Source organism: Streptopelia decaocto (genome assembly GCF_964273445.1).
Source record: "Streptopelia decaocto genome assembly, chromosome: 3".
NCBI classification, from domain to species: Eukaryota; Metazoa; Chordata; class Aves; order Columbiformes; family Columbidae; genus Streptopelia; species Streptopelia decaocto.
In genome coordinates this window covers 1,041,838-1,054,916 of record NC_138656.1, presented here as the reverse complement: position 1 = coordinate 1,054,916, position 13,079 = coordinate 1,041,838, and the positions used below count along the sequence as shown (strand labels likewise).

General features: G+C 46.1%; 1 protein-coding gene across 2 annotated transcripts in view; it reads right to left on the bottom strand.

The window, feature by feature from the left end:
- Window positions 1–536: 536 nt before the first annotated feature.
- Window positions 537–13,079, bottom strand: part of ANAPC1 (anaphase promoting complex subunit 1) — a 29,514-nt gene continuing 16,971 nt past the window's right edge. For both annotated transcript variants that reach the window (XM_082049942.1, XM_082049943.1), the window contains exons 26-47: window positions 12,304–12,422; window positions 11,550–11,821; window positions 10,486–10,720; window positions 9,687–9,778; window positions 9,375–9,509; window positions 9,123–9,205; window positions 8,889–8,967; window positions 8,221–8,295; window positions 7,772–7,848; window positions 7,451–7,541; window positions 7,306–7,359; window positions 6,830–7,023; window positions 6,364–6,450; window positions 5,934–6,051; window positions 4,993–5,070; window positions 4,682–4,749; window positions 3,229–3,367; window positions 2,807–2,893; window positions 2,159–2,254; window positions 1,722–1,920; window positions 1,426–1,560; window positions 537–797 (exon numbers count right to left, since the gene is read on the bottom strand). In XM_082049942.1, the coding sequence (XP_081906068.1) occupies window positions 682–797; window positions 1,426–1,560; window positions 1,722–1,920; window positions 2,159–2,254; window positions 2,807–2,893; window positions 3,229–3,367; window positions 4,682–4,749; window positions 4,993–5,070; window positions 5,934–6,051; window positions 6,364–6,450; window positions 6,830–7,023; window positions 7,306–7,359; window positions 7,451–7,541; window positions 7,772–7,848; window positions 8,221–8,295; window positions 8,889–8,967; window positions 9,123–9,205; window positions 9,375–9,509; window positions 9,687–9,778; window positions 10,486–10,720; window positions 11,550–11,821; window positions 12,304–12,422 (2,629 nt within the window). In that variant the 3' untranslated portion in view covers window positions 537–681. The remainder of the gene's footprint in view (window positions 798–1,425; window positions 1,561–1,721; window positions 1,921–2,158; window positions 2,255–2,806; window positions 2,894–3,228; window positions 3,368–4,681; window positions 4,750–4,992; window positions 5,071–5,933; window positions 6,052–6,363; window positions 6,451–6,829; window positions 7,024–7,305; window positions 7,360–7,450; window positions 7,542–7,771; window positions 7,849–8,220; window positions 8,296–8,888; window positions 8,968–9,122; window positions 9,206–9,374; window positions 9,510–9,686; window positions 9,779–10,485; window positions 10,721–11,549; window positions 11,822–12,303; window positions 12,423–13,079) is intronic.

Sequence of the window (13,079 nt, the reverse complement as noted above, 5' to 3'; positions counted from 1 at the left end):
GGCGAAGGAGACACAAACCAATGCCCAATGATTTCAATCGCCTGTAAGCAGTTTCAGTTCTTGCCCAGACGTAACGCAGCGCAGTGGAGGCAGGTGTTTTCTCAGCAGCCACTGACTAATCGCAGAACAAAGATCAGAAAAGAAGAAAAAAAAAAAGTCATCATCAAAAAACAGATGTAAACAGTGCAGTTGTGAGTATGGCGTGGGTGAGCCGGAGCCATTTATACTTACGGGGTGCGTGTGCTTATGTAAGAGAGATGCGGTAGCCTTTACGGGACCAAAAACACATCAATAAGGCTTGGATGAGGCTGCAAGCTGCTGGCGGCTCTTGGAAAGCACACGGGGCACCGTGCGCCAGCCCCGAGCCAAGAGGAAAAGCAAGTCGGGCACTTCGGGGCTGCCCGTCCCCTCCAGCACCTCGTGGAAGACGTTTAAGGTGCCTCACAAGCAAAGAAGTTCTAAAAACAAGGACATTTTACAGTTCCCAGCCAAGCTCTTCTCCGAATTCCCCGCAAAAAGACATTCGTAAGCAACCCTTAGTTACAAAAGTAAATTTATTATTAGTTCACTTTAACAATTTTTTAATCCACTGTAACAATTTATAAATAACTCCTGGCCATACGTCACCGCACCCGGGGACAAGTTTGAAGTTGACGTGGTTTGGGAAGGTCCGAAAGCGCCCTAGAGCACCATGGCGCGCGGGTTGCGGAGCAGCAGCGGCGCCAGGCGCAGCAGCGCCCGCACCGGCACGTTCCACCGCCGGAACTTCAGCAGCAGCTCCGAGAACCGCGTGCTCCCTGAAACACATCAAAGCCAGGTGCAAAATGAGAGCGTGTTGGTGTAAAGGAGCCGTCGGAGACGGAGGGACAGCCAGCTGGTGTGTGGGGACGCGCTCGCGCCGCTCGTGTGGTCGCGACGCTGGTTAAGAAGTTGTTATAATTAGAATTGTAATAAATCCTAAATTCGAGTGTGGCAGAACTCCCAGAACAGAGGGCACAGAAAACCAGGATTTCCACGCAGAAATCTAGACACCTGACTGGGAAATGGCCACATTAACCTGCAGTGAAAGGGCCCAGAATTTCCGGAGGTCCCAAAGAGCTGGAAGCTCAAAGAGCAGGTGATCGCTCTTGTCATGTACGTATAGAAAGAAGAGATTTAAAGGATATTTGGGATATGGCTGGCTCCAAAAAAAAAAAAAAAGAACATTTTCCCCATTACAGCCTGTCTTCTCCCACCCTGCTGCCTGCAGGAACATCCTCACCCACAGGTCAGGAAAAAGCCAAGACTTTATCCAGGCTAATTCTCACCTCTTTAGTGCTGCGTACAGTCTCCACTTTTTACACCCAGATTCAAGACAATTAAAGAATATAAATGGAGGGAACAGCTTGTGCGTCACGTAACTCACAGGACAGACCCCAGACTCACCTTCCAGGCCCCCGGCCGCCAGCTGCCCCGGCGTGGGGACGGCGTGGTAGACCAGGAAACACGCCAGCATGCTGCGCTGCGGCCCCTCCGCCGCCCGCCCGCTCAGGTACGACTGCAGAGACGCGTCCCCGCCGTCTGCAAAACACACCAGACACCCGTGACGGCCCCGCTGCGCTCACCCCTCGTCTCCACTCCAGGAAATCCTCCCTTCAGTTACCGCTTTTCAGTAGTTTCAAGGCAAATCGAATCAGTAATAAGAACGCTGAACTGAGCGGGATTAGCGTTATCGTCTCTACCTTGCAGCCACTGATCCAAAGTATTGTCGATCGCGCACTTCATCAAGGGCAGGAACTCGGAGTTCATGAAGAGCCCTCGGGTTGGATTCCTGCTCAGCCTCTCCTGGTGGCTTCTGGAACTGAAGAATTCTAACACCAGCTTTATCTGCCACAGCTCGAACGTCTCGGACATTTCTCTCCTCTCTAACCTCCTCACAGCCTGGAGGAGGGGAAATACAAAGCATCCGTGAGAACGGGAAAGAAATGCAGCCGCCATAAACACCAAACACATGAACCCTAAACCCCCTCTTGCCACGGGCTGCCCTTCGAGAACCTACCGAGAAAAACTGCTGCTAATGTTTCTGGTTAAGTCCAGTTTTCATTAACTTGGGTTATTCTATCGCCTACACTGAACTTATGCCAAAGCACAGCTTTAAAAAAGAAAAGGGTTCACCCACCTGATCTATGGCGATGTACGTGGGCAGCATCTCTGGATTTTCTCGGGTAACACAGTCGTAAAGAATCAAGCAGAAAAGATCCAGGATTTCCTGTTTCTGATAAAAGACGCATTGTTAACAACACACACATGCCAGATACAATTTATTTCAGGTTCTTGCGCTGCTCGGATTGCCTTCCATTAAAATTAACCCACCGTACAAATTAGCAACAGCTAACGATGCTAGGCAGTTTGCTTTCATTCTTGGGCTTAGTAAAACCAGGCATAATGCAGCTGTATTTTACTCCCTCCTTTAAATCATTTTGTGCAAAGAAATACAGTGTGAAACACCCGAACCATTCTGCAGTGACTTCACCTAAATGCTGCAGGACACTGACCAGGGCTCTCACGTTTGTTAAACGCGTCCTGTGATGAATGTAAGCAGTGTGGACAAACAACAGCAATCGATAAAACCAATGGTAAAAACACACACAACAAAAAGTGTAGGGTCAAACCTGTTCTACGCCTTCGTATCACAAACGAGCCCTTAGAATATTCCCTGTCCCCGCTACTTGAAGGGCTGGATTCTGTTCCTCACTTTACTGCAGGATTTTCCCACCTGTTACTTATGCAAGGATAAACCACGCTAGTCTGCATCTGGGCATCATACCTGGCCCATGTTCACAGTCGGTTTGCAAAAATAATCGGCGAACAAAACCAGCGCAGGATCGGAAGTGAAAGCTGGGATTGCTTCTGGCTGAAAAAACAGATTACAACACACTCTCAAAATGAACATTTTGGTTTTACTGCACAAACGTAATAGCAATTTATACCCAACGTTTCCTTCCTCACCACACGAGAAGACCGTGACCTACACCGAAAGCACATCACGGGCAAAAAACATGCCCAGGGCTCCTGCCTGCCCACGGCAAGCACTCAGCATGCCCTGTGAAAGCCACCCGACTTCCTTTCCCTCCAGCAAAGCACGTAACTTCAGCTCTTGTAACCGTGGGGCAGAGCTGGGTGCTGGAAATAAAGAACAAGCCTGGGGGAGGCAGAACTCCCGGCGGGGAAGCGGTTTGGGAGCGATACCTTGAAGGCCCGAGCTTCGGAGCTGCGGTGGGTCACGCTCTGTGCCAAGAGGCTGCGCCAGCCCATGGGATCCTCCTTGTAGGAGCGCTGGCCGGCCCGCAGCTTCACGTACAGGACACCCCCCTTGGCGAGGATCGACCTGACACAACAGCAATTCACAGTCAAATCTATTTAGACCGATGCACACACACAAGGAGGCAGAGCTGGAAAGGGAACGTGAACTCAGCAGCTCATACATGGCGACATCCCCACTTAGGCTTGTCCTGATTATTTAAACCCTGCCCCAGTTGTGTATGTATCAACTCTTGGTGTCTTCAGGCAGGCTGCTGTGATGGCCACAACGGCGACAAAAAAGGGATCGGCCCTACAAATATAAGGAATTTAACTTCCTGAAGCCACTGCATGTTCTTGTGAGACTCAAGGATGAGTCTCACATGGAAAACTGGGCGAGTTGGTACCCACAGCTTTAAAGGGGCGATGTGACGGTCCTTTTGCCATGTAAACAGAAAAAAAACACCCCAAAACCAAAAAACACACCACCAAAAAACCCGACCAACCAAAAGCCACCAAATGCTGCTATTCCTGCCCGAGCCTGCAAACAGAAACGTGCAGCAGCTCGCGGTGGCACGACTGCAAAGCAGCTGCGCGTTTGCCTGATTCGGAGTGTCAGCTGCACTGTTAAATGCAGGCACCGGGCATCCTTAAAATAACTAAATTATCCGTATTGAAATTAACTGCTTAGCATAACAATATAGCAGCAATTCACGTGTAGCGAGATAGGGAAAATATTCGCTGAAGACACGGACCGATAGATGCTGCATCGTTGTGCCCAATTAATCTCAGTAGCAGTGCTTAAAGTAACTAGAAAAACCATGTTATTGATGAAAGATGCAGCTGGCTCCTGTACGGCAGCAAGTCACACCATAGGCTGTTCAGCGCCAGGATGAGAATGATTTACCCACTGATACTGTATTCCGGTAAGATTTCTGTTTTTCACGGTTGCCCGACGGGGAGTTAAAATGCAGCAGGCAGTGCTTTGTATACTTCACGTAACATGAGAAAAATAGTATTTCAGAAAGCTGTAACAGTTAGCTAACTACTGTATCAACAGGCTGGGAAACGTGACATCACGGCGACTCAAAACTAAACTAAAACCATGAGTTTAAGATGGTTTCTGGTAGCGCTCAATCCCGCTGCCAATATCTGCGGTTTTTACTATCAGGTTTTCCCCTGCCCTGTTTTTGCATGAATTATTCACATCAATAGGTGAAACCAACTACGCAGTTTCTTTCTTCGGCCTAAAGTGCTGTCAAATGCATAACAGTGAACTGATCAAAACCAGACTTCTTTCCAAAACGTAGGTGGTACAAGTGCAGGAGGTTTTTAAAAAAATATTACAAAAAAATACTACTACAAGGTCATGGTTCAGTTAAGCGTTATAAAGCGTACTCACTTGAGATGATTCGTTCCCTTGCTTAAATCTATTAATAGTTCCCAGTACCGTGGCCCCTTCACTTTGATCTGTCAACGTAAGCATTTTTATTATTAGATATAAGCAGAATCATAAAATACAAGAGTTTTCCACACAAGCCTACAGTTCCTTCTGGGCCCTGACAAGAATAGGTGCCCTTTTACACCGCTACCCACCCAGAAAAGCCAGAGGAAGAGCACCGAGCTCTGTTTCTCCTATAGAAAGCTTTCTGGCGCAGGGAACTCCCCGTTTTGAAGAACTGATTCAGTTATTCATGAAAATGGAGCCTTTACCTGCTTCAGTAAGTGAAGCTCTGGAAGAAGCATGGGTGCCATCAGTTCCTCGGTGGCTTCCGCGTACCACTGCGTGCCCTTCAAAACACCACCAGTGTTCCCACGTTAGTAACACTCATTTTCATGTGAAAAGGAAGAAAAATGTGCTCTCATTTCCAACGACTCCATTGGCAGAGGTCAGTGAGTTTCTGTGCCTGAGCTCTGAGTAAACTCAGGACTTAGCGCTGCCTTTAATGTCAGGAAACTTCAGCCTAAACTAAAGATATTTCCCATGGATGGACCAACACATAATATTGCACAAGTCAGGCACGATGTAACTGAAATCTGAAGGTTTGAGAAGTAAAGCTGTATTATGAATGTGCAGAATGTGTTGCCAGAGCCACGGGGGATCTGTCTCGCACCTCTTTCCCCCCACCCAGAATCCCAGGAACTTTCTTTAGCCCTTTGATGAGCGTCACCTGCCTCATGTAATCCCGTACAAAACAAATCCTGCAGAAAACTTCCCCAAAAGCCACATAACGCAAACACCCAGGTGAAACACCAAACCGCCCGTTTCAGCAGACTTAGGAGAAGGTGTTTAAAACCTCGGATGGTTCCAACCACCTCTGTGCCTTTCCAAGTCCTTCCTCTTCAGAAAGAGGAGAACTAAGACCCTGGGCCAGTCACTACACACACGACTGTTTGAAAACTTTATGGCGTTTTTTCCTTGTCCTGTATTCTGCTCTCAAGGTGACATCAAAGCCCATGTCAGATGTGAGTGGGCTGAGCACAACCCTTCAATTATTTGTGTAGAATTTGGCTCGTCTCCAGCACAATTTGGAAACAAACCCAAGGCCGCCGGCCACAACAATGAAAGCAGCGTGAAAATTTGATATATCAGAGCTTCTGGGTGTCTCCCACACCTTCTCAAAAGCCTTTTTTTTGCCTCCCCGACATGTTACCTTGTACGTAACCTCTATCAGCGCATAACAGGGAGTGTTGGAATCCACGTCAACGGGCGTTAAGAGCCGCGGTTCTGCCGCCAGCACGTACAGGTGCCGCAGGGCCTGGAGGTGGTACCTGCGCAGGGGGACGAGGAGTCAGCAGGGGATAATCCCAAATACCACACTACACACAGCTCGGGATCCAAGAAACAAAAGAGAAATTTGCAGTAACATAGGAGGCTTTATATTTTTTTAATAACATGTGAGTTAGCTAACGGATCACTACCATCATCTTATATCTTATTTCTTTTCCACTTCTTCTTTTAAAAAACCTCCAAAAATTAATTTACAGAGCGCCTAAGTAAAAATTCCCGATCATTGTCCTCTAGATAACCTCTTTTGTAAGATGATTTAGCTCAAGAAAATACAAACCCTAGCGAACCCTTACCGGTTGTCCGTGCTGTGAACAGGGAAGTGTGGGTACAGAGCGCACAGGAGAGCAGCAATTGAAGAATTTGAAGTGCTCAGGGAATATCTGTAGAAAAGCATTATCTATTAGTTTCCGTGCTAACGAGCACAGCCATTTGAAATACTTTGGCATCCCAGGGAAGGGAAGGACAGTAGCAAAGTGCACACAGGCCAGGAATCTCTAATTTTCTAGTACAAATGTGTTCCTACAACAGTCAAAATAAACACATAGTGGTAGGGAATAAACACCGGCCAGAAACATTCCTGTGGCATTTAAGTAATGCAGTGTCCAGAAGACAACAGGAACTTCATTTGCAGAAGACATCTTAATGTATCTGTATGTTATCAAAAACAATAATAAAAATCAAGTAAACTGCACGCTGCTCCAGCTTTTGCAGGAGAGGTGAAAGAAGAAACAGAAAACATCTTTGGAAGTGACAAGTGACCTTCCTCCTCCCAGAAAGAGCAGCCCCAGAGCCATGTGGTGAGCCAGGTGGAAGCCGTAGTTCATCTCCCCGCCTGTCTTCTTGTGCATGAAGCGGCAGAGCTGCAGCACTTGGAGGTTTCCGGATCCAGCCATCACCATGGCCAGGGCCAGCAGCAGCACGCTCAGGCACGTCTCCAGGTTGTAGTGACCTGTCTGGGGGCAGAAGAGGGGACGCACGGTTACGCTTCTGTGCTCAAACGCACGTGGCCACTCTGGCTAATACGCTGCTTGTACCCCCGGGTTTGAGAAAACACATTCCACAGAAAGAGGGAGAGCGGAGAACCTTAACAATGATTCACAGCCCTGCCGCGTTCTAGAAATAGTCTGTAATATTGAAAAGTAAAAGGGGATGGTTTTGTTTCCACCAAGGTTTTGGTGAGGGTAATCAGAGTACATGACAGCAAAGCCTCCTTTCTGCAACCAGAAAGAACTTACTATTGAAGCTGTTGGTGCTGACAAACACTTCAGGAAATCTGTTGCATATTTGTACTGGAAAGAAAAGAAATGCACAGTTAATATAGATACAAAAGATAAGTTACAGCGCTATGGAAATTTAAGGGAAAAAATAAAAGCCTCTTACCAAGCACTGAAATGCTGCCTGATTTTCCGAACCAGCAAATCGAAATCCCAGTGCCAAGCAGGCTCCGGCGATGATGTAGACGTGCGCTTGCCTAATAAGAAACACAAACAGGAAATGACTAAATATTTCTCTTTTCCTCATCTGAATATGCACCACAAACTCCTCTCAAATTAAAAAAAACGGGAAACTGAAAAGAAATGCTGACTTATCCAGAAAGCAGAGAATTCCCTCAGTATCAAAGGAGAGATTTTTTCACACTGATATCTCCATAAAGTGTTCAGCTGCGTTTTTCAGAAGAACAATTTTTGACACGTTACTTACGCCAGTGTTTCTAAACTCAAGTCTTCAGATGAAGGCAGCTCTGTTGCATTCAGAGATATACTGTTCTCTCTGATGATCTACAAAAAGCATAAGAGAGAAAAATTAATCCAGGGAAAGCTGCTTTAAAAACTGAAACTTTGAGGGCTCGTAAGTGACACAAAACAGCTCAGTTTCACAGGCATATAAAAGCTGACTTTTCCTCCACATGCTCCACTGTACTGCTGATCCACCTTTCGACGCTTATTTATTTCTGATAGATACAATGGGATGCGAGTCCCCAGTGTTCCCATTTCCATCCAGGAATCCAATGGAGCTCTCACCGCTGCCAGGTGAACACGATTAACATACATTTTCTTGTGCAGCTCACGCAACTAAGGAAACGTTCACATGCAGAACAACTCAGTGAGGTGTAAAATTGGGAAGCAAACACGTGAAGTGTAAATACCTACTTGAGGCACGTTGCTATTCACCCACTTGGAATTGGGCAAGATGTCATCCCACAAAATCAGGCATCGAGCCAAGGTCTGAACAAGTGAGAAAGACAACACATAAGAAAAAACCCAACACAAACATCAATGGTATTTTTAATGTACTAAATGCATCCGGAAACACAGACAATGCAGCTACCCACTAGCAGCTCCTTCCCTGCTTCTCAGCCTTCAGATCAGAAGTTACTCGATAGCTTTTATTTTAAGAGATGCAAATTCTACTTGCAGGAAAAAAAAACACAAAATAAATCCTTGCGAGGATTTATCTTTAGGTGGTAAACTGAGATGAAAATTCACTATGTACTGACAAGAGATGCTGAGGCCTAACTTATTTTTTATCTGTGAAATTAAGTTGGAAAAAGCTATGAAAATTCACCTAAACATTTTAACATTCTACATTAAAATGTATCATTCAAATACTTCTCCCTACATTCTGTCCCCAGTGCTGCATGACAAGCATGCTGATTTACTACAAGCAGAAATTATTGGAAGGTATGAGTTTGGCTGGCAAGCAACAGGGTTACCAGCTGTCTAAGGGATTTTGCAGGACTAGCGTGTGGGCTGGATTAGAAATTTGTTAAAAATTGTATTGTTAAATAGATTGAGAATGAAACAAAAGAAAACCTTACCCTCAATAAAAGGAACTCCGGTTTTACGAAGTCCAGCAAATACATGGTATCTGGTGCCCGCAGCCAGTCAGCAATGGATCTGCAAGGCACAAAGGAACAGGGTTTCCAGATCGTGTTTCAGCAACGCACAAAGTTGAGGGTTGAGTAAACCACACAAATAGAGGCAGCACAGCAGCAGCTTAAACTGCGATCACAAGTTACTGCAAAAGGTCTGAGGGATTCCACGGTTAATACCTGTTATTAGTCTTTAGGTAGATCATGGCAAGCGCAAGGGTGGCACCCGGACAAGTGACGTCCACATTTATGGTGTCTCCCTCCTGCGAAAACACAATTCATATTTCAAACCAGCTGACTAGGAGGGCAACAGCCTGCAGCGATGCGTGCTGGCATTCAAACAAATCACTCCGTGCATCAAGACATGCACCTCTCAGACTCCTAATCCATTGGTATTTTCAGCTTAAAAGAGCAGAAATCATCAGCGCGTACCTTGATTTGGTAACTGGGAGACTTGTGCTTCTCTCGGTGCATCCCCGCCTGGAACCGCCGGTGCCCGCCCACCATGTACTGGTAGAGCTGCTCGGGGACGTTCAGGTCCGACATGCCGATCAAATTGCTGCCGTGCTAGGGGATGAACAAGACAAGAAATAATAAGGAAATGCCTTCATATATGTGGGGAAAAAAAAAAACAAACATGCTTTCGGCCCATCCGGAGTCAAGGATGAAACAGGTCTCATTACCCCATCCCTATATATAATGATTCTCCTGCTAATTGGCGCTGAAACGAGGAGCGGCGCTTACCCCCAGGCACACCATGCCCAAGGCCAGCCCAGACGCAAGGGAATAGGACTCTCTGTCGGTGCAGTACTCCATTTCTGGGCCAGGGGGACGTCCTGCAGAAAAGAAACAAAAATTCACCTTGTAGAATTTTAGCTTAGTAAAAGTTGCTTAATTAAGCACTACATTCCTAACGAAATGAGAGAAAAAAAATATGTTCCTTATCTGGAAAGTTCTCAGTGGAATTATAAGTAACGGTCACTTAACCCATCCATCACCAAATGCAAACCCCTCCAGAAGCAGCAAATATTGCTAATTTATATGTTCAGAGTCCAGAGAGACACCTCAAATGCCACATTACAATTATGTATCATTTAACACCTCTGAACCCATCCAAATGTTTTCAGCAGAGTTCAAAAGCTGTTGCTAGAAAAGATCGCACATATCAAATTACCAGAAACATAGCAGATATAATTTCACCCTTAAAACGTATCCCATTCTCTATTTAATAAAGCATACTGTCTTTTGGAACTGAAGTTACTTATCAACATGAGTAAGAACTTAACTTTACAAATAAAATCAGGAGAACCGTGACAGTTCAGATCAGAAATTCACTGTTCAGAACCAGCTATTGAGATTACTGTTTAGAAAGCCTTAAACCAAATTCAGAACAGGAGAATTTAGGACAAAAAACAAGAGGTGAATGTTGCGGTTGGAGACGCACAGTTAAAAGAAGTGTTAAAATTCTCAGCTCCCTGATGCACCGTGTGAATCACTCACGCGTTGTGACCCTCCCAGGCCACATCCCAGCGCCGGCACGTACCGATTTCGGCCAGCAGCACCTCAGCCGTGTGCCGGTGCGCCGTGCCCTGGTACACCAGCCCTATCCCCACGACGGCCGCCACCTGCACGTTGTGGGGCACGTCCAGCTCCGTGGAGGTGGGCGGCAGGAGCGCGGGGATGTGGATGCTCAGGAGGCGCGTGATGGCCATGTCCATCGTGCCCAGCTTGGCGGCAGACACGCCGAGCAGCAGCCCGATGCTCGTCATCTCGTGGCCCTGGGAAAGGAAGCGCAGCAGCCATCAGAGCGAGCAGATGCGCTCAGAAAAGGAAAGATGCTTGGCCAAGTATCTAACACAAGTCTGACGTTCTCAAATACAGCAGCTAAACTATTTTGATCCACCTCTTCAGGAAAATGAACGTTGGCTGGAAAGGTATTTTGTATTGCACACGGGTGTACAGGTATTTCCCAAATGTAGCACTGTAGCGCAGAGGCAGACTTCGATCCACACAGCAGTTTTCACACCATGAAATATTAAGCATGGTTAAAGTATAGATGTTTAGATTCCAAAACACACACACACCCAAACACTTGGGTTGTTCTTAAAACAAAACCTTACATTTTTGCTTTAATAGGATCTTATTTCCTTAGTAGTTCGTGACCAATCTCTCCCCCTAAGCCGCATGTATCGTTTCCCAGTGTTTAAGTTTGAAAGTAATTACTACAGCTTCTTACAATTTAAGGTGAGATTTCAAGAGCACACATGGTTTTCAGCCTTTTAATGCAAAGTCCATAAAATCTGGAGTCCCTAACTCCAACTCCGTAATGCAAAGATTAACAAGAACATTGTGACAGAAATTGAGCAGAAGTAATTCAGAGCATTCATCTATCGCAACACAACACGGAAAGATCCAGTGACAAAACTGCTGAAAATCTTTTAGACAGAGCACTTCTAACATTAATTAAGCAACTCTGATATTCTCCCGCCCAAGGAAACTTCCAATTCAGCTTTTAAAATTAATCGGCTGACTTCTCTTTCTTGATTTGATTAAAGAATTCAAGTCCTACAGCTATTTTTCTCCGTTTCCCACGAAAGAAGGCCTCACCTTTGTTAAGTAGTCGTGTATATTGAGAGTGGCAAGTTTGGTGAGATGCCCGTTGAGACCCAGAGCCATGAGGAAACCCGCGTATTCGTTGGCCAGCTCGGCAATTTTGGGCTTGTTATAGACGATCCAGGCGGAGTCGATCTGCGAGGCGGGCGCGATCTTGAGGCCCGCGGCCACCCCGTTGTGGAAGCTGGCCCAGCAGGCCATGTTGGGAGGCACGTCGATGTTCCCGCTGTTCAGATCCACCGTGGTGTTCCTGGGAGGAGCACGGCCTGCTCGCCACAAAAATCATTACAAAAAGCAATTAGGTGAATCCAAACCGCTTTGGAAACAGCTCTCAGCTTAGCTGCGTGGCCAGCGAATAAAGGCTGACGGTGTGCAAGGTCTGGAGGCAGCCCTGGGGTCTTTAGGCATGCCAGAAGATAAAAGCACAGCACAATAAATAAACCGGCGACATGGAATTTGCAGCATCTGTGTCATGTACGACACCAACGCCAACCGGCTGTGTGTCCTTAGCAATTTATTTCACTTCTCGGAATGCACCTGATGTAAGGTCTCAGCGTCAGGTAATAACATCAGCCTGACAACAAGAAGCTTGTAGGTGACAGATTCCAAACAACAAGAGCTACTTCTTCACAAAAAGCACATGGAAGCTAGGGAACTATTTCCAGAGAGACGCAGAAGATGCTCTAAAAATTACAAAAGGTTCAGAAGGAAATGGAGTAACAACCAAAAGAAACTCTGACCAACGTACCGGTCAGATTCAGCTTCGGGATTGGCAACTGCTCCGTTGGAACGGGATGATAGGAGAACAAAGTGAACATTCCGCGTCCGACGGGTAGGGCCATGGTTCGCTGGCACAGCTGCAGCAGTCTGGTGGGAGACAACAGAAAAACCAAGCCAGTTGCTTAATACAGACTTTTTTTTCCCAAATCCATGACATAAAATGAACCAACAGACAACAGATGGCTTTTTCCTATGAGACACCACGTTGACTTTCCATTTTTTTTTAGTAGGCTAAACATTTGAACCAAATCTTTGGTGCTTACAAGATAAACCTCGAAGACACACTTTAGCTGACATCATGTTGAAACTTGTCTCTTTTTCCCCTTAAGCAAGGTGCTACTTAAACAAATCCGCGCTACGGACAATTTAGCAGCCGTATCAGAAACAAGGTGAAAGGGGAAAGTAAAACAAAGCCGATTGCCATATGGGATCTTGCTATGACTGGTGATTGCATCTAGTAATAACCTGTGCAGAGAGTTAATAACGTGCTTCCAAGAATGCTGACCACAATTCTCTATGATTTACTCTGGAAACACTTTCTAGACTCGTTAGATTACTCAGTCTGTTGGGTCGGACAATAATTTGGTGCATTCCTTTAGTTTCTGACTTCTGCAGCGTTTCGCATGTCAATGACGTTCTGAAGTTGGCTTTTTCTTTGGCTTTTTTTAAAAAAGACACTTTTAACACCCTCAAAATAAGTGAATAAAGAAGCAGGACGGGGGCAATTGTAAGACCACCGGGGGT